The sequence below is a fragment of the Antechinus flavipes genome, chromosome 4, assembly GCF_016432865.1.
Source record: "Antechinus flavipes isolate AdamAnt ecotype Samford, QLD, Australia chromosome 4, AdamAnt_v2, whole genome shotgun sequence".
NCBI lineage: Eukaryota > Metazoa > Chordata > Mammalia > Dasyuromorphia > Dasyuridae > Antechinus > Antechinus flavipes.
Genome location: NC_067401.1, coordinates 55142212 through 55160471, shown reverse-complemented (window position 1 = coordinate 55160471; position 18260 = coordinate 55142212). Strand labels below are relative to the sequence as shown.

Here is an 18260-nt window from a genome sequence, read left to right as displayed (position 1 = left end):
GCGCAGATATCAATAAAATGCTAAAGGAAGCTCCTTTTGTCCAGCCAGAACCAGGGAATCCCTGAAAATGCCCATTCCCATATATCCAAGATAGATCTAAGATTTGATTCTTTAGGTAGCTTCTCTTCTGGCTGCCAGTTTTTTCATTTTTTAAGGATGAGAAAACTAACAAAGTGACCATCTTAACAAACTGTAGCCCAGTCATCTCATAGATCGGGTAACACAAAGTCCATTCTGTTTTATTCTAACCCAAATATTGCAAATATACAGAAAAATACCAGTACAAAGTTAAACACATCCAGATTTATTTACATAATGCTAAAGAAATTTGAGTTTCATTTCAATCTTTTTGACCCTTTCTTGGAAGATACTAAATATGGAAGAGCTTGGGGTGTGTGTGTGTGTGTGTGTGTGTGTGTGTGTGCTCACGTGCACACATGATGGCTTTATTGTGTAACGGACGTGGGTTACTGGAACATCATTTGCCCTACATGCAATTGGCTGTGCCGAGAGAAGAGAAAATGAAAAAGAGAGTACATGCAGTGACACCATCTCCAGTACTACCCTACACCTTAGTAGAAAAGCAGCTGCCTCTCAGTTGGGGAAGCACTGGCATCCCCACTTGCTTGGGAAGAGACACTGAACAGGCACAGGTATTGGACATAGGGAGACCCTCGGCATTCCTATCCATTAGGACAACAGGAGAGTCGTCCTAGATTTTCCAAAGAAGCTAAGTGGATTGAATTTCCAGGGAGCTGTTCATGTTACGACAAAAAACCGAAGATGGAAGTTTCATTAAAATCTTGGGGCATGTCAATAAATCACTATTATGTAAAATATACATGCTTTTATATGTTTGTATGTCCATATATATGTATACACACATATATACACACACAAATATATAGATACACATTTATGTGTGTATAATATATAAAAGGTAGAGATCAGCTTTATGACCTATGTAGAAACAAGGACCATTAAGAACATACCAGTTTGAAAGAATGAACATAGAAAGTAGTTGTGGATAATACCAAGTTAGTATTTCAATTCTGACAGTTTCATTTTAACGCAAGAGAAATCAAGAAGATCCTGTTATGACAGTCCGCCTCCACAGGGAAGAAAGCCCTGGAGCGCTTGTAGGTATGGCTATCAATTCCCTAGGACAGGGCGGGCTCTTGGAGCTGGCTGGCTACCGGGGAGACAATGGCAGGATGGGACAGCAAGCCATGTAAGTGCTGACGGACGCAGCAAATCTTAACTTTGGTTCTGTTCCAGAGAAGAAGCACATGTGTTCACTTGCTCGACTGAAGAAGGGAGGTGCTGGTGTTCAGGAGATCTGCTTAAACAACCGGATTTATTGCTATGTCAGGTTCTCGGGACATGAGATGGCCTCTCCCCATGTGGGTGACAAAGGACTGGGGCCGGGCTAGTCCGGCCTGTCCTTAGGCCAAGAAGGAAAGCCTGGAGGCTTCCTGTACTTTTCTAGGACCTCCAGCCCAAAGCTACCAGAGGACAACATGATGTACAGATTAGTGTCTACAGCAGGATGGGGCAGCATTCTTACTGACACAGTTTCTAGTTCACCTCTGTCAATGGCCAACTTAGGAAGATGCGAGAGACGGGAGATAAATCAACGTCCCACGACACTCCAGCTGACCAAGAGCCCCTTCTGGCCACCCAAGAGAAGACAATGCTCCCAGAACTCCTTTCAAGGGATTCCACTCCTCCAAAATCTTTTCTAAAATCTCTGAACCTCAACTCTGTCTCCATGTACCGGCCTAAATGACTGCTTGAAGCAAATGCTTCCAGTTCTCGGGGGAGAGCAACTTTTCTACCAAGATTAAAGGACTCAGTTGATCTTGGGGGTCAGTCCTACATACTTCCAGCTTCTCTTCAGCAAATGCCATTAATGAAAGTTTCAGAAGTCACAACTCCCGCTACCACAAGGTCTAGAAAGGAAGATAGCACTACTGATTCACATCAGGAGGTCACAGATCTCAAGCTCCTTTTTGTCCTACAAGTAGTAAGTAATAACTTCTACTACAGGACCAACTCTCTCCTGCACAAGAATCCCACATCTGTCCAAAAGCATCAAAAGTGACTTGAAGTTGCAACTGCAGAAGAGCAGTTAAATAGTACATATGGGAAGTGCACCTTTGACCTACTTTTCACTAAGGTTGTTCTCTAACCCACTGGGCTAATTAGAAAACAGAATGGCAGGAACAAATTGGATGATGATGTATCACTGGGTTATTTTCTGCACAGGCACAAAAAGAAATACTATCAAGTCCTTTTCTAGAGACCCATAGTCATTTGAAGCTAAAGATAAAACAACAAATGTTCAGCCTAGGACTTTGTGAAGTAAAACGTCCAAGTTATCTTAAGACTACAGCAACAAGTTTTGCCCCTAACTGCGGTGTCATCTTTAGCAAATTATTCTATGTTTCAATTTTATCACCTACAAAATGGGAATAATCCTAAGAGCACACATATTTTAGGAATGTAGACTTTGATATGTGAATGTCCTCGTAAGTGCTTTGCATATGAAAATGTAAAAATGGACAGTATTACTGTCTAATAAAAATATTAAAACTTTTTCATTATATGTTATTATTCTGTATTACTATTTTCTAACATTTACATTAAAGGGAAGATAGTGCCAGTTCTTAATTTAATATATAATGAGAAGGGGAATGTAATATAAATAAGTTTTCTGAACATCAGTTTTAAGCAAGAAAAGGAAGGAGATGAATTGCTGAAAATATTTTAATTTGAGATAGGGTATATTTTTGGAATGACTTAAGATTAAAATTATTTAAAAACTGCTTTTCACTTAAAAAGCCTGGTGCTCTCTAGCCTTAACATAAATATGCTAGCTCCCTTTATAAAAACTGATAACTTTGTTTCATTTTCTTCCTAAGCAATCCTGACTCATGTACTTTACTGCAGTTGCAAAGTTTCCTGAATTTTTTCTTCCCTACTTTTACCCTGCCGTTGTTAATCCATGTCGATGATGGAGAATTTAGCCATCTGTTCATACATGTCAACAAAAGTTAATTTGGCACATTTAATTTTTACCGACTTCCTAACCACAATTGTGGCCTAGCAGTAAATCAGCAGTTTTTAAGGACAGAAAAATCCCAAATTACGGTTAAAGGAGAAAATGAGGAAATTGAGAAACTGTGACCGGCACAGTACACATAAACTGAACTAATTATACTGTATCACGTACAGCAAATATTTTAAATGATCAGTTTAACTGATTGCAACTTTTCTTTATATGAGAAAAAAATTCACCCCCAATTCCATAATTCATTATTGTGGAAAAAAATGTCAAATGAAGAGTTCCCCTACCCTCCCAAATTTTAAATGTATCATAAAGCTTCTGTCCTCTAGACTGGAAGATGTTTTCTAAGCAGCAAGGCTCCAGATGGGCAAGGGTATAGCCAAAATTTTGAGCTAACAAATTGCTTGGCAGAATAAGGAACGGAGAGAAGAAGGGCAATCCAGGAATACATTTTTTTTAAAGCCTGTAAGTTTGAAAATCTTGGTTCTAACTTGATGGATGGATAAACAGCAACTCAAAAGAAACTAAAATAGGATTTTTTTTATAATTCAACCGAATGGTTCAGTGAGGTACAAAGGGCCAAAAATGAAAGAAATGGAATACAGCAATGCCTACTCCTACAGAGGTTGCACTGCTCACTCAAAAAATTAGCTCTTGAAGAAATCATTTAACCCAATCAAGCAACCATATCAAATACATACTTTGCAGCAAGTTCATTAGCATGCACATAAAATACAAAGCATGTCTGACAAATGCTTCAAAAGGAACAATAATTTCTTCTGTACTTGATTCTAAATCTAATATACCCCTTTCTATCCCATTCCCTCCCTCCCCCCAATTAAGAATATTTCCCTTTTAAGTTTTCCTGATTTAGTAATTCAGAAGCTCATGGCTCAGTTTTAACTCAGAGAGCAACAAATAAGGGTATTGCCTGATGAAAATGGGGGAAATAACCACTGTGGTCTATGGCCCCTGTAAAATCCCGGGGGAGTTGTGTGCCGAGCTAGTGCCTGCTGTTCTTGGATCAGCTTTGTCCCCAGATGGAGAAAACCTGTTAGGCCCATGTCAGTCTTTGCAGCCTCCATCCTCATTCTCGCAGCTGCTTCATGTAAAAGCTCAATGACGGCATGGAGCACAATGTGAGAGTTTATGCTAGAGCTGGCAGCTACCCTGAGGTAGGCACCATGTAAAAATACAGCAATAATAGCATTAGTGAAACGTTCCTTTCAAACTCCATTTCATTTCCCTTTTAAAAAAAAGAAAATCCCTACCACACTCAGCAGAAGGACAAATTAAAATAAAAAGAAATTATTTAAGAACTTCTTTTCTTAGAGGCATTGAACCCTGAAGAGTCTTAGGGGTTTCCCATCCCTGTCTTGCTTTTCTGTTGTGAAGGTCCTTTGGGTCTGGATGGAAGCAGCAAAAAAAATGGAGCTGGGTTCCTCATATTGGGAAAGATGCTCCCCACATCAGAGAAACAGGCATCATGAGAAGCAATGCAGATTCATCACCAGCACTTGAGCCTGTCTGTCCCAACTCCTTCAGACAACTATTCTAGCAGGTCCTGAGGAAAAAGAGAAAGCGAGATTTCATGTCTTGAGAGCAATCATTCAATTTCTGGGTTCACTAAGTCTTGCCACTACTAAGCAGTTTGCAGCTTATTCCATTGTGCTCAACAGGAGAGCAAAAGCCACGTTTGGTGTTTTGGTAGCCACCCTGTCTCTCTCTCTCAGCTCATTTCTCCCATGGCCCCATTAAAGAGATAAGCAAGAGATTGCCTTACCTCATCCGAGTCATCATGGTAAGTATTTTTATTGTTATGGGAGACTGTGTCCAAACTATCTACTCCATCGACACCATTTGCTTCTGCATGCTGCTGTAGAATTGAATATCTATGCACCAAAAACCTGCGAATAGAAAATCCCTGTCAATGTTCTGCTGAGGTAGGGACACGATTCCTTAAGTCATGGGTCAAACATAGAGGAAACACAATCCACCTCCATCACTGATTTTGGACCTATTTTTCAGGTGCTTAGAATGTAAACTCTCAGAGGGCTGAGAGTTTCATTTATATCTCCATATCCTCACTGGCCAGCACGTTGCCTGGAACACTATACGTGCTTAACCAATTCTTGATTGATAATACTTCAACAGAACAAATCACAAAAAGATTTGGCTGTGATTCTTCAACAAGATCCCTCTATATGTGTTGATTTCAAGGATGCACTCAGGTTATTCATGGCCAATCAGCCATATTCTGGCTATTTTTCCCATTTGAATCAGCATCTTTTCTTTGCTCCACAGTCCTTACCTGCCCCCACAGACGTATTTCTTTACAATGAGAACTCCAGCTATGATTGTGATCAACATCAATCCCACAATGGCCAGGATAATTGGAGTAGAATTTGATGAAGATTTCTTGGTAAACAGAAAACATACAAATGCTTTTAATAATCACGAATATTCTTCAGCAGATTCAAACAATCAGACACGTCTCCCTCTTTCCTTTTGTAAAGTGTGCTCCCGGTTACTAAAACTGGGCTGAAGAGAAGAGACATTCCCTACTGTCCCACAGACTCAGCAGCTGCAACGTGCAAGATGACAATATCTTAGGTCAAGCTGCAGCCAGATAAGACGTATTACTGTCAGCTTCCGGGTTGTTGGCACAGTGGCCTCAAGTAGTGAAGTCAGAATGGCTCTCTTCAACAATGAGATGAACCAGATCAGTTCCATTAGTTCAATACCAGCTACACCCAATGAATTAACTCTGGGAAATGAGTGTGAATCATAACACAGCATTTCCAATCCCTCTGTTTTTGTCCGCCTGCATTTTTGATTCCTTCTCAGGTTATTTTTACCTTATTTCTGAGTCCGATTTTTCTCATGCAGCATATGTATACATATATTTAACATATACTTTGACATATTTAATATGTATTGAACTACCTGCCATCTAGGGGAGGGAGTGGGGGGAAGAAGAGGAAAAGTTGGAACAGAAGGTTTTGTAAGAGTCACTGCTGAAAAATTACCCATGCATATATCTTATAAATAAAAAGCTATAATAAAAAAAATTTTAAAAGTGGTGAAGTCAAAGAAGTGATGCCATGGAAGTAGGTGTGACTTGGGACTACATCATAACGGAGTGTCACTTGGAGTCTCACTGGGGAGTAGACACAGGAGAGAGCTCAAGGTTGAGGACCCCAGTCTGAATCCTGGCTCCACCATCAAGGTGCTAGTGCCCTACCAGTCTAAACAGCTGCAATGTTCCCCTATCCTATCTCGTGGTAAACAGATACCAGATATTATTAATGGTATTATTTTCAATCAATGTAACATTGGACAAGACTTTTTAACTTCTTGATATTGCTTCATGGGTAAAATGAGGGAGTTCAACTACAGAATTGAGGCTAGGAATTCTATACTTGGGAACTAGGAATACCAGTGATGTCTTACATAGGAACCGATTTCATCTTCTCTCACTGTGTATTGTTCTGTAACTTCTTCATATCGTAGTACCTGGTTGGGAATGTTGATTTTCTACCTGCACATTAGGTGATTCAAGGACAAGCTTTCCCTGTGGATGGGAGTCTTGTCCCTCGTCGCCACCCATTTCCCTGCCTTCTCAGTTATCATAATGCTTTGTCTGGTTTTATATTACCTGATCCTTCTCAGTGTTCCACGATCTGCAGTCAAAGAATTCCTCTGAAAATTTACAGTTCTAAACTAATCGGACCTGTAAATTGATCCAGTTCATTCTATGCATAGCCTCTCGACAGCAACTTTTGCCTTGTAACTTGATCCTCTATGACCCCAGCTTCTTGGGCCTTCCTTTTTCCCAAATGAGTTCTGTAAATTCACTAATCTCTGCGCTTTCAGTTCTAATGCTCTACCCTCCCCCCCACCCCCCTCCCCCCCACTGCAATACACATTCAATGTGTTTTGCAATCTAGCTGTTTAGTTGCTGGGCAGAATGCCCAGTTAAAGAGCACTCCCAACCCAGTGGGACCTTCTGACGGCTGACCTTCTAAGGAGGAGATAGTACCTCCATTGGTACCTGCTTGTCTGGACTCAAGTAACTGCTCGTACACTTCTTTTTCAAGTCTTTTTCCTGGCGGTCTGGACTCATCCCCCCTTGACATTTGTCTCCAGGAATTTTCCGGTACCTGAAATTTCCAAAGAGGAGCTCTGACAGAAAGAAATGAAGGGTGTGTTCCTGGTGCTCTTACTCATTCAGGGGAAGTTAAACCCTTAGCAACCACCCCAAAATTTTAAGGTCCCATATAACCCTTTGGTTTTAGCATCCCCACAGTGTCCTAGCTAGAACTTCTCACTTTGAAGCCCATGAAGAACTAGAATTCTGGACTGTTCTTTGCTCACCTGCCTGCGCCAAAGACATGTTCCCCTGGGGAAAATACCTAATACCAGAAAAAGCCAAAGGAATGTAGGCCTCTCCTGGGCTAGGGAGCTTTAAAAAAATTCGAAACTGTTGTGTGGATGACAAGGGCTCTTCACTTCAGGGGTGGGTCATTTGGCTGTTAGAACAGGTGTAAAATGAAACTAAGATTATGGGTTTAATCTTAGTACCTTTTACTTTGAAATGCAAATCATCCATTCTGGATGCATCCACTTTACCCTTTTGTTGTCAAATGTTCTTCTCTCCCATATAGACAGAACTCAAGATCGTGGCCCTTCAATTCGGGTTGTTCCACACACTTGGAATCATTTTCTGGACGAAAGTAGCCAAAATCACTGTAAGGGACAGAATAAATAAGAGCGCCATCCAAAGTTCTATGGAAAGGAATAAACAGTCAACAATGGAACAGTTGTTTGTTTGTTTGTTTGTTTAACGGGGAGGGGGGAGGGAAGCAAGAGAAAGTAACAAAACTCTATTCCTGTTTCTCTAGAAGAAGAATATGGGAAAACATCTTCAATCCCTTAGGAAGTTTTTTTTTTTTCCCTTAAAAAAAAAAAAACAAAAAGGAAACTTTCAGCCTCTTTAGAAAAAATGACTGGAATGGATATGAGAGGCACCAAGATACAACAGCCATCACTTTAGCTCCTCAAAGTGAGCTGGCAAGATTTCTTACAAGGTCAACAAGGACACAGGGACTAAGTCTGGCAATTCTGAATTATAATGGGCTAATGGAATACCCACACAAGAAACAAGGTTAAGCAGGAAATCTTCATTAAGGGGCGCACTGGTGTTTTAAAGCAGAATATTGACTGTTTTCTCACATTTCTATGATCACATTTTTTGAGGAAAACCTTTTCCTTCCAACGGCATGGCTGGAACTTTTAGGTTTCCAAGAAAATATTTCAGAAAAAGTATTTTTAGCACTGTTAATTAAAACAACAAAAATGAATCTTCAGTCCCTTTGGTAATTATCTGGGTGGCATTTATAAGTAAGTCTATGGAAAAAGAAAACAGTGAAACTATTTCCAAGTTGAGTAGAAATCAGTCTATGTAGTCAATGGCACCTGCACGGAAGGAAAGAAATGCCCGCCCAGTGACAGCCTGGAAGGGCAGGGAGCTTAGTCAGGGCTGTCGAAATGCTGTCCTTAACTTGCAGGAGGCTTTCATCACCTCTGGCTCTACCTGTTCCCCCTGAAGCTCAGGCGCCACAGGCCCATTTTCCTAGGTATTTTTCCCCTGGTATTTTCTACAGATTTTTGGTTTTGTTCTCTTTTCACTTTTTCCAAGCCAGAATTACTGAATGAAGTTCCTGGCCCTGCCTCAACCTCACTCAGTTGATGGAAACATCTTACTTCCTCTGTCTCTCCATTTCCTGTGTCTATGAGGCATCTGCTCTACAAATAGCAACTCGCCTACTTTGGGAAAGATACACAAACACTGGAAAAAATATTTACATTTTCTCAGATACAAATAGATCTATTAAATCAGAGGCAGCAAAGGGGAAGCGACCCCTCCTTGGATTGCATGCCAGAAAGGGGAAAGGCTGGCCAGACAGAGACAAGGCTATGTCTACCAGAGAAAATCCTCTAGGGTGCAGGTGCAGACGGACGGCTGTTTGGTCACCATGTAGTCTCGACCATTGTGACAGACCGAGGACTTCCGCAGGCGCAGGTACTCCTCTTTGTAGCCCAAGATACATCCATCATCATGGTCTCCAGGGTCTGTAGAGTGAGCCAGCCAGATGGTATAGTCCTTCTCTTCACCTGAGGGAAAGACAGAAGAAAGTTGGGAAGGAAGTGATAGAACCTTGTGATGTAGAGCATCAGAAGGGGGAATGGGAGAAACTCAGCTTTTCTTCGGGGGTGAAAACAGAACCCTTTGAAAAATCTGGAGTCTCCATTTGTTTCACCAGACTTCCATTTATTTGCAAACTGTCCATATCTGTGCCCCCAATGTGGGCTAAGCCCCTGAAGTGCAGAATTAATTCTCTTTTCACTTCAGGGGCAGTGATTTGGTTGTTAAAACCAAGTATAAATAAGGCAAAGACTATGAGTCCAACCCTAGTATATGTCAGCTTCCAAGCAGAGAGAGTTAGGAGTACAGAGGAGGAGCTTGGCTATGTTCATGGTTCACATCTCTAATCTTGGCCAATCACTTTGCAAATGTGTGCTGCAGATTGTGAATTGGGAAGAGACAATCCAAGGCTCAGAATAATCTGTGGCCACTACTAGAACAACAACTCCAAAGGCCATGTCCTGATGACAGTGGATTAGTATGATCATCTTGTACATGAAACTGCTAATCTAGCACCAATTTAACATAAATGCTTTTGTAGGATGGTCACATTTTAGCTATCTATTCTAGGAAAAGCTTCTAAGTCACCTCCCACAGACTATTTAATGAATTTAGAGCAGAATGACTCATAGATGCTAAATCAATCTTTAAGCAACAATCAAACTAGAGTCTTGGGCCTCTGTGCAATCACTGACCTCGGATTCTGAGAGACTGGATAAAAAAATCTCTTATCAATGGTCAGGCTTAGAATCTGATAATCTTCCTTGACTACCAGCTATCAAACAAGCTGTCTCATCCCCTGCCAACAATCCACATCACTTATCAGTCCGGTTCCTTCTTGAAGCCCTCCTGTCACCTACTGGGACACTTGCCTGAAGATGCAGCCCTTGGAGGCTGATCTAAATATGTTCCCAAATCAGGAAGCTTCAAGCCCGCCAAGCTCCTGTCCTGGAGTCCGTCCTGTGGACAGAGCAACTAAATCAAAGCTCTCTATGAAAATGACTGAAATATTCAGAATCTCTTCTCACATGTCTATCTATGACAATCACACAAACTTCTGAAAAGCTCACAAAGCAAAGCAGCAATTTCTCCTGACATGCTAATAATTAACTCTGAAACTTTTTTCCATTTTGGTTTTGAGAAAACACTGCTTGGAGACTCAGATAACTTTTTTCTCCTCAAAGGTTAGCCCCTACTAGTTACTTGTTCCTCCCCACCCCAACTCCCTCCCCCTGGCCAAGTGGACTGACTAGACAGGGAAGAGACAGGAAACACTCACAGTTCCTGACAAGGATGTCTTTAAAATCGATGGTGTAGGAAACCCATTTCTGGGACAAGAAAGATTCCGTGAAACCCCAAATACTGATATTCATGGACTTAGCTCCAGGCTCGGATGCAAGGCCAGTGAAATAAATGGGTTCTTTGGAAAATGAGTATTTGTTCCAGCACTGTCCTTCATCCGTGGAGAACCTAAACATACATTAATTGAGAGTTATAATGGAGGTTCTGAAACATTAACAACAGAATCCAGTACAGATGGGTGACAATAAGGAGCCACCTTAGGCGGGCAGGCCCCAAATTGGGGGAAGCAGCTCAAGCTGGGCAGAGGCTTATTTGTCTGCCAACTTCACTCTTCTTGCCCACAGTTAATGGGAGAGGAACAGGGGGTTCATTCAGTGATTACTCTACAAGGAAGGTTAGAGTGAAAAAGGTCCAGAAAAATTCTCTTAATGAAAAAGGGAGAGTGAGGGCAGGTAGCTATGGCCTAAGGTAAGGATGGGCTCCAAAAACAAATATAAATTATTTCATCATAACTTAGCACTTAGAACATTTATTTTTAATTTAGATTGCCTGAATAGCTTCATAACATCTTGAGGCAGAAGGGTAAGGATGTTGAAGAAAGTGGTAAAAACTCTTAGTTAAAAACTTCTGGAAGGGGCAAGGAAGAAAAGACAAGCAATGACTTTTATTCAGAGTTGATATGCTGGCAGCGCCTTCAAGGAGCCCTCCCTGATGTTCTGCAGGCTCTGAAGTCCGACTTTAGCCAGACTGTGCCCTCCTGTGCCCTCCCGCCTCCAGATTGGGCACCATCCCCATATCCGCCCTGTCCGGGGACAGTGTGAGTGGAGTGGAGCTCATGCATACTTAATCACATTGATAGGATGGCGGCTGTGCTCAATGGCCACGATCAGGCCCCCCGAATCCAGGATGGTGTAATAGTGAGGTCCCTCCAGCATCTTGGTCCAGGAGTAGCCCCCATCATCGGTGATGTAAACATCCGGGATCATCACGGAGATGGCATCTCCCACACTACCTGCAACACAATCCACCCCTTCTCGTGAGCACAGTCAGGGAGGGAACAGAAAGGGTCCTATTGCCAGCAGTTCTGAATGAATTTCGTCTGATCTTTTCTCAGAAAGGACTATTTAAGAGGTGGGTACAGATAGAAAAGCATGGCAATCTCTGGCCAGGTTCTCGACAAACTGTTTTTGTTAGAATATGGCGAAAAGCACTCTCACGAGCTGTATTTCTCAAGGAAATGCAAAGAAGAAAGTAACCTAGAAGACTGCTGAGTGCAGTACCAGTAGCTGCCTCCTTACCATGAGCGATGACTATGCCCACAGCATTGGGCTCTGACAGGGGTGCCATTGGAACATTCAGCTTCTGGGAAATACTGTAGGAGGAATGGATGTGGAGACTGCACTGTAAACAAATCAGAAGAAGAGGTTTCAGTTGAGATAGAAGTATTATCCTGTTTCAATAGCTTTTTTCAACAAAACTTTGAATTTCACTTCACCTTCAATAAAATATCCCTCATTCAGAAGCATATAATTTGCTATTTTAGGCCTATATACAAAATGAGAACAATAATGGAACCAGGAAATAATTAATCTCCTGAAGCAGTTCCCAGGAGGCAGTGTGACATGAGACTTGAAGGTCTGGGACCCTTTTCAGCTGCGATGAAACCACAGGCATCATGTCCATCCTCTCTGCCGACCTCCAGTCTCACATCTCCAGTCTACTGGACACCTCAGACCGGATGTCCCAAGAACACCTTCTACCCACGAAGGCCCAAACTACGCGAATCAACTTTCCCCCGTCAAGGGAGCAAGGACTCTCCAGGACTGTCAATCCCACTTTCATCTCTTACATGTGTCTGTTCCCTGCTTACCCCTACCCTGCCACCCCCTGATGCAGGCTCTCATCACCTAAGGCTCCTGCTCCAAGTCTTTACTCAGCTGAAAGAGTGATCTTTGAGGCAACGTCTGGCCATCTCACTGCCTGTGTAGTAAATTCTAGTGACTCCCCAAAAAAACCATTTAACTGGTAATTTTTGAAGGAAAATTTCATAAAGTTATAGAAGACCTCACTCAGATCTGTAGAATCAAAAACCAGATGCTTGGCTCTTCCTTTCTTGTCAACACTCAAGTATCCACTTCTGGGATCTCAGGGAATAGATGGCTTCTAGATTTCTTTCCTAAAACTGTCTTTTTCATTTACTGCTCTTGAAAGTACACAGCAGGTGCTTTAATATTTGATTGATTTCCTGCTACAAAGGTGAAGGAGAGGAGCAACTTTTATTCTGCTCTTACTTGACAAAATATTCCTACATTTTGCAGAACCTTGAAGTAGTTTGACAGACACCTGAGGTTTTCATATTAAAACTTTGTTGTCATTAGTTTGCCAACACATGTTCATTTGCCACAGGAACAGAATGTAAGTTGTTACTGACTCAACTAAACACATCTATACCCCCAAATGAGACAGACTTAAAAGAAAGAGCTGGACTCAAAAAAAGAACAGACTGTAATTAGACCAATAGAAGAAATTGTTACCCTTCATCTACTTTCCTTCCGAGATGAATAATTGCAAATGCTTTTAGTCATTCTTCAGAGTTTCTATTCTTCATCAGCTAAAGTATTTCATTTCATTAAATTGGGGCTCCTAATTAATTAGATAGCAAAAATAATGATCTCAAGTTTCTTCTGCTAGTCTGTATGATGAGATCAGCCTGTGATATAACATGGGAGCAAAGAAAGTTTAAACAAACCTCTTCTTTATTTTTAGCAGTTGAGTCACACTTGCTGTTTTCAGGCTTCCTCAGGAGCTTCCATCTTCCTCCTTGGTCAAAAGTAATCATGGACTGGATAGAATTATCTGCTTGGGGAAAAAGACACGTAGTATGAACAGCCCTCAAGTACCCAAATTTGTTCATTTTATAACTCTTCTTCTAAAAAAGAATACAGTTTATGGAGGGCTTCTTAACTTTTGAAGTACCTTAAACTCTAGATCCCAATATATATTAACTAATTAAATGTTCACTAGCAAGTGAATATAATTCTATTTTAATTATTGAATTACCATTCAATACTACAGGATGATGAATTTCCAAAGGAAATCAAATGGTGGAGTAAAAAGATCTCCATAGATTTTTTTTTCCCCCATAGATCTTAAACTGAAAATCTTCCTCTACTTCCCACCCTAACCTGAGTAAACAAAGAGATATACAGCGCTTTCTCATGCTTGTCTCGAGGTAAAGTCATCCAGGAAAACCACTATGAACTTTATTCAAATAGATCTCTGGCAGTTTAAGGGGCTCTAAAGATTCCTTAGGGCTAGCTATTATTTCAAATTTACAAATTTAAACAAACTGCAGTCTTCTCTTTCTACTGCCTTTCATCCTCTTATCAAAGTTTTGTTTTTTATTTTCATCGATCAATAAACATACCCTAAGTTCCTCTTATGTGCCAGACACCTAGCTAAACACTGAGGATATAAAGGAAAAAATGAGACCCTTTGTTTATATATTCTCCCTGAAGAAACAATGTACAAAGGGTATAAGCATATACAAAATACACAGACTACATGGAAGATAATTTGTTTTTTTGGGGAGGAAAGAAGTCTGGGTACCAGGAAAAGGCTTTATATAGAAAGGAAAAAAGGGATTCTAAGAGGGAGAGATAAGAAGAGAGTGAGTGTGAGTCAATGGAGAAAAAGCCAGTGAAAGGGCAGGTGAGCAGCAAGGTTGCATGGGAAGAGCAGAGTTCAAGGAGAGGAGAAAAGAAGGCCGGAGATGCAGGAGAGGCTGTGATAGCTGCGGCTGCCAAGAGGAGGACTTACTGAAATCTACCCGGGGCCACCGCCAGAACTGCCTTTAGTGGAGTGGGTGTGACTGAGGCTGGAAAACTTGAGACAAGTTTCCCACAGGGAGGAGAGATGAGGAAAGCCAGCCTTGTGTGCCGAGTGGAGGAGAGGGGATGAGGAGATCTCCCTCTTCCTCATGTGGCTGCCTGTTTTCTCCCTGTCACTCAGGAACCTCGGAGCCACAAATGCTCTTCGTTTCCTACCACTCCTCCCATCTAAATCAGTGGCCCAATCTTTTCTCTTTTTGCTATATCTTTTCTATCTGTTCCCCTTTCCTCTAATCACTGTCCTAAGGTCCTAAGGTCTGGCCTTCTTGCCTTTTACAAGGATTAATGTAACACTGGTTACAGCGGTCTGGCTCTTCTTGCCAATCTGTCCTACACACACACACCTGCCAATTATTTCCCTTTTTTTCTTTTTACTACTTTCATTGGTATCTTTTCTTTTGGCAACACCTTTATTCACAAATATATTCCTTTCTTTTCTTCCTACCCAGGGACTATCTCTTTGGAACAAAGACTAAAAAGGGGAGGGGGTAGGAGAATACTTCAGGAAAACAAATACATTAACTGAGCCTGACAGCACATTGGGTATCCCCCATTCACATTCTTCCCTATTGGCAGAGGATGGAGGGGAGTACAAAGTACAGGGCTGTCACTCCCACATTCAAAAAGCTGCAGTGGGTCTTGATCCCTCTGGGATAACCTGCAAACTCCTTCTCATGACATCCCACAAGCTGACTTCAGCACATCTTTGCAGTTTATTTCAAATTCCTCTTCTTCTTGTACTCCAACTTCCAGCCAGATAAGTCAACCAGGGGGCCCCCAAACTCACCAAGCCATTTATGTGCCTCTCCCTGCACCGGGAGTCCCTTCTACTCATCTTCACTTTTGAGAATCCCCCTCCCCATCCACTTCCTACATGGGGCTTTTCATAATCCCCAGCTGCTACTGCCATCTAATCAAAATTACCATCCATATGCACATTTGTTTCTGCCAATACAATTTAAGCTCCTTAAGGGCAGGGTCCATTTGATTTTTGTCTCTGTACCCCGAGTGTCTACCATTGTTCTGGATAAGTAGTAAGTATCTAAAAACTGCTGAAGGGCAGCAGGGTGATGCAATAGAAAAAGAACCAGGTCTAGAGACAGGAAGGCTCATCTTCCCAAGTTCAAATCTGTTCTCAGATGTGTGACCCTGGGCAAATCACTTAATCCTGTTTGCCTGAGTTTCCTCATCTGTCAAATGAACTGGAGAAGGAAACAGTAAACTACTCCAGCATCTTTGTCAAGAAAACCCTAAATGGGGTCATGAAAAGTTGGCACAGCTGAAACAACTTAACAAATAACAGCGGATTTGGTTCCCTGGCTTTTAGTTTTGCTATATACAAATTTGTAAGTTGAAAGACTTGAGATTTAAAATCTAAGGAGTTTCTCCATCCCCTCTATCCCACAGCCATCTTCCAAAAGACTGTGGTGGGATCATTCAGGCTGGTTCCGGCTTAGGATGGGCTCTTGATGTGACAGCTACAGACAAATTTTTTCCTTTAGCCCAGCTCTGTCCACTTTCCCACCCGCCTGAACCTCTCAGGAAAACCCTGCTTCAGACAGAGGCCCAGAGTACCCATGGGTGCAACGATAGGGAGCAAAGACTTATAAACCCGAGTTAAATTTAAGACCTCACCCTTCAGAGTCTTGTCATATCAGCTAAGATTCTTTAGAACTGAGGGGATTAGAGAGTCCATCCCCCAAAGCTAGGCCTTTCCTTCACACAGCAAGGTGCCCAAAAAGTGCACCCAGGCAGATAACCAACCTTCAGAGAGGACGCTGGTCATGTAGACTCCGCGAAGGGAAGTCACATTGGTGAAGTCTGTGTCCCCTCCTGTCGTAGTATAAAGATGCCGCTCCAGTGATTTGGAATAAACGATGCCGCGATCATCTGAGATATAGATTGTGCCAAATCCAGTATCTGAAACCAACAGAACCAACTCTCAGGAGAGACTATCAGGGAAAACAGGCCACTGCTGGCAAACACTGGAGACGCCCTCCCCTTGCTGATGCTGGGATGTAAAAGGTCTCTGTACCACTCGGCATGAGGGTTAGGAAGTTTCCTTCTAAGCCTCTGTGTTCCCAAAGAGATGAACATCGCAGCTTCACGCTGGGGACCGTTTTTAAAAAGAAAAGCCAGCACGTTTCTTTGATGGAAGATGAGTAGGAAAGAACCATCGACACTCGCGAAGCTGAGAGGCAGCACTGAGAAGGACACGAACAGCTGGCCTCAGAATTCAGACAAAATAAGCTCAAGCCTTGTTTCTGCTACAAACAAGCCATGTGACCAGAGGCACCTCAGGCAGCCCTCTCTAAGACCATATTTCACAAAGACATTCCCAACCAAATCACAAATTCATACACTCTGCAGCAAAATTATGAAAAACTTTGGCTTTGAATAGAAATAGCAATACATTGAAGAACATGTGATGAACATGAGCTCACCTCCAGGTTCATCGACATGCATGAACACCATATCATCATTTGCTGCTAAAATAGAGTAGAACTGTTCCTGTCCCACAGAAGGTAGCTGAGCCATACTCCACGTCTCTCCTTCATCTGTGGAAACATGGATCCTTCTTGTTGCACCCTGCAAAAAGGGAAACATTTATTCTTCAACCCCCCACTCCGATCACATGCACAGGAACACACACACACACACACACACACACACACACACACAGAGAAAGAGAGACAATAAAGTCAGCAATCTCCCATTCATTCAGATAAACAATGAATGACATGGGGGGGTAAAATCAGTAACTTGAAAAATGAGCAGTAACACAGTAACCCGCACCATCATGGGTTTCACATTTGGGAAAGATCTGGGAGTTTTGGTAAACTGCAGTTCATTAAAAGTCAATGGGATAACACAGCAGACAAAAATTCTAATGTGTTTCCGAAGGCAGGCACAGCCCATGACAAGAGGAGGGGCATTGTGCTGTACTGAACCCTGGTCAGATCACAGCTGGAGCCCTGCTCTCAGTCAGGGGCACCATGTTGTGGGAAGGACACTGACAAGCTGGAGAGCATCTAGAGCAGAATGTCCAGGATAGTTAAGAGCAGTCTCAACATCTTCTTTATTAACCAAACAATACTAAATTCCCATCTAATCCACCACGTTCTTCTTCTAATGCCTGTGATTTGGAACTGAAACCCAGAATGAAATCCCTCTCTTGCAATGCTTCCCCTGCTCACAATATTCTGCCTTCTTTCTTATGGCCTCTCTAACTAACTCCCATTTTACTGTTTTTTTTTTTAAATTTTTATTTAATAATTACTTTATATTGATACTCGTTTCTGTTCCGATTTTTTTCCCTCCCTCCCTCCACCCCCTCCCCTAGATGGCAAGGAGTCCTTTATATGTTGGATATGTTGCAGTATATCCTAGATACAATATATGTTTGCAGAGCCGAACAGTTCTCTTGTTGCATAGGGAGAATTGGATTCAGAAGGTATAAATAACCCGGGAAGAAAAACAAAAATGCAGATAGTTCACATTCGTTTCCCAGTGTTCTTTCTTTGGGTGTAGCTGCTTTTGTCCGTCATTTATCAATTGAAACTCAGGTCTCTTTGTCAAAGAAATCCACTTCCATCAAAATATGTCCTCATACAATATCGTTGTCGAAGTGTATAATGATCTCCTGGTTCTGCTCATTTCACTTAGCATCAGTTCATGTAAGTCTCGCCAGTCCTCTCTGTATTCATCCTGCTGGTCATTTCTTACAGAACAATAATATTCCATAACATTCATATACCACAATTTACCCAGCCATTCTCCAATTGATGGG

The 18260-nt window shown here is 41.9% G+C and overlaps 1 protein-coding gene across 6 annotated transcripts in view; it reads right to left on the bottom strand.

Moving 5' to 3' along the window:
- Positions 1–213: 213 nt before the first annotated feature.
- Positions 214–18260, bottom strand: part of SORT1 (sortilin 1) — a 72737-nt gene continuing 54690 nt past the window's right edge. For 2 of the 6 annotated variants that reach the window (XM_051993148.1, XM_051993150.1), the window contains exons 9-20: positions 16915–17059; positions 16235–16390; positions 13330–13439; positions 11879–11981; positions 11424–11592; positions 10558–10748; positions 9058–9247; positions 7703–7819; positions 7113–7233; positions 5382–5488; positions 4854–4977; positions 214–4634 (exon numbers count right to left, since the gene is read on the bottom strand). In XM_051993148.1, the coding sequence (XP_051849108.1) occupies positions 4620–4634; positions 4854–4977; positions 5382–5488; positions 7113–7233; positions 7703–7819; positions 9058–9247; positions 10558–10748; positions 11424–11592; positions 11879–11981; positions 13330–13439; positions 16235–16390; positions 16915–17059 (1548 nt within the window). In that variant the 3' untranslated portion in view covers positions 214–4619. The remainder of the gene's footprint in view (positions 4635–4853; positions 4978–5381; positions 5489–7112; positions 7234–7702; positions 7820–9057; positions 9248–10557; positions 10749–11423; positions 11593–11878; positions 11982–13329; positions 13440–16234; positions 16391–16914; positions 17060–18260) is intronic. The other 4 variants (XM_051993152.1, XM_051993153.1, XM_051993149.1 and 1 more) reach the window with 3 other exon arrangements.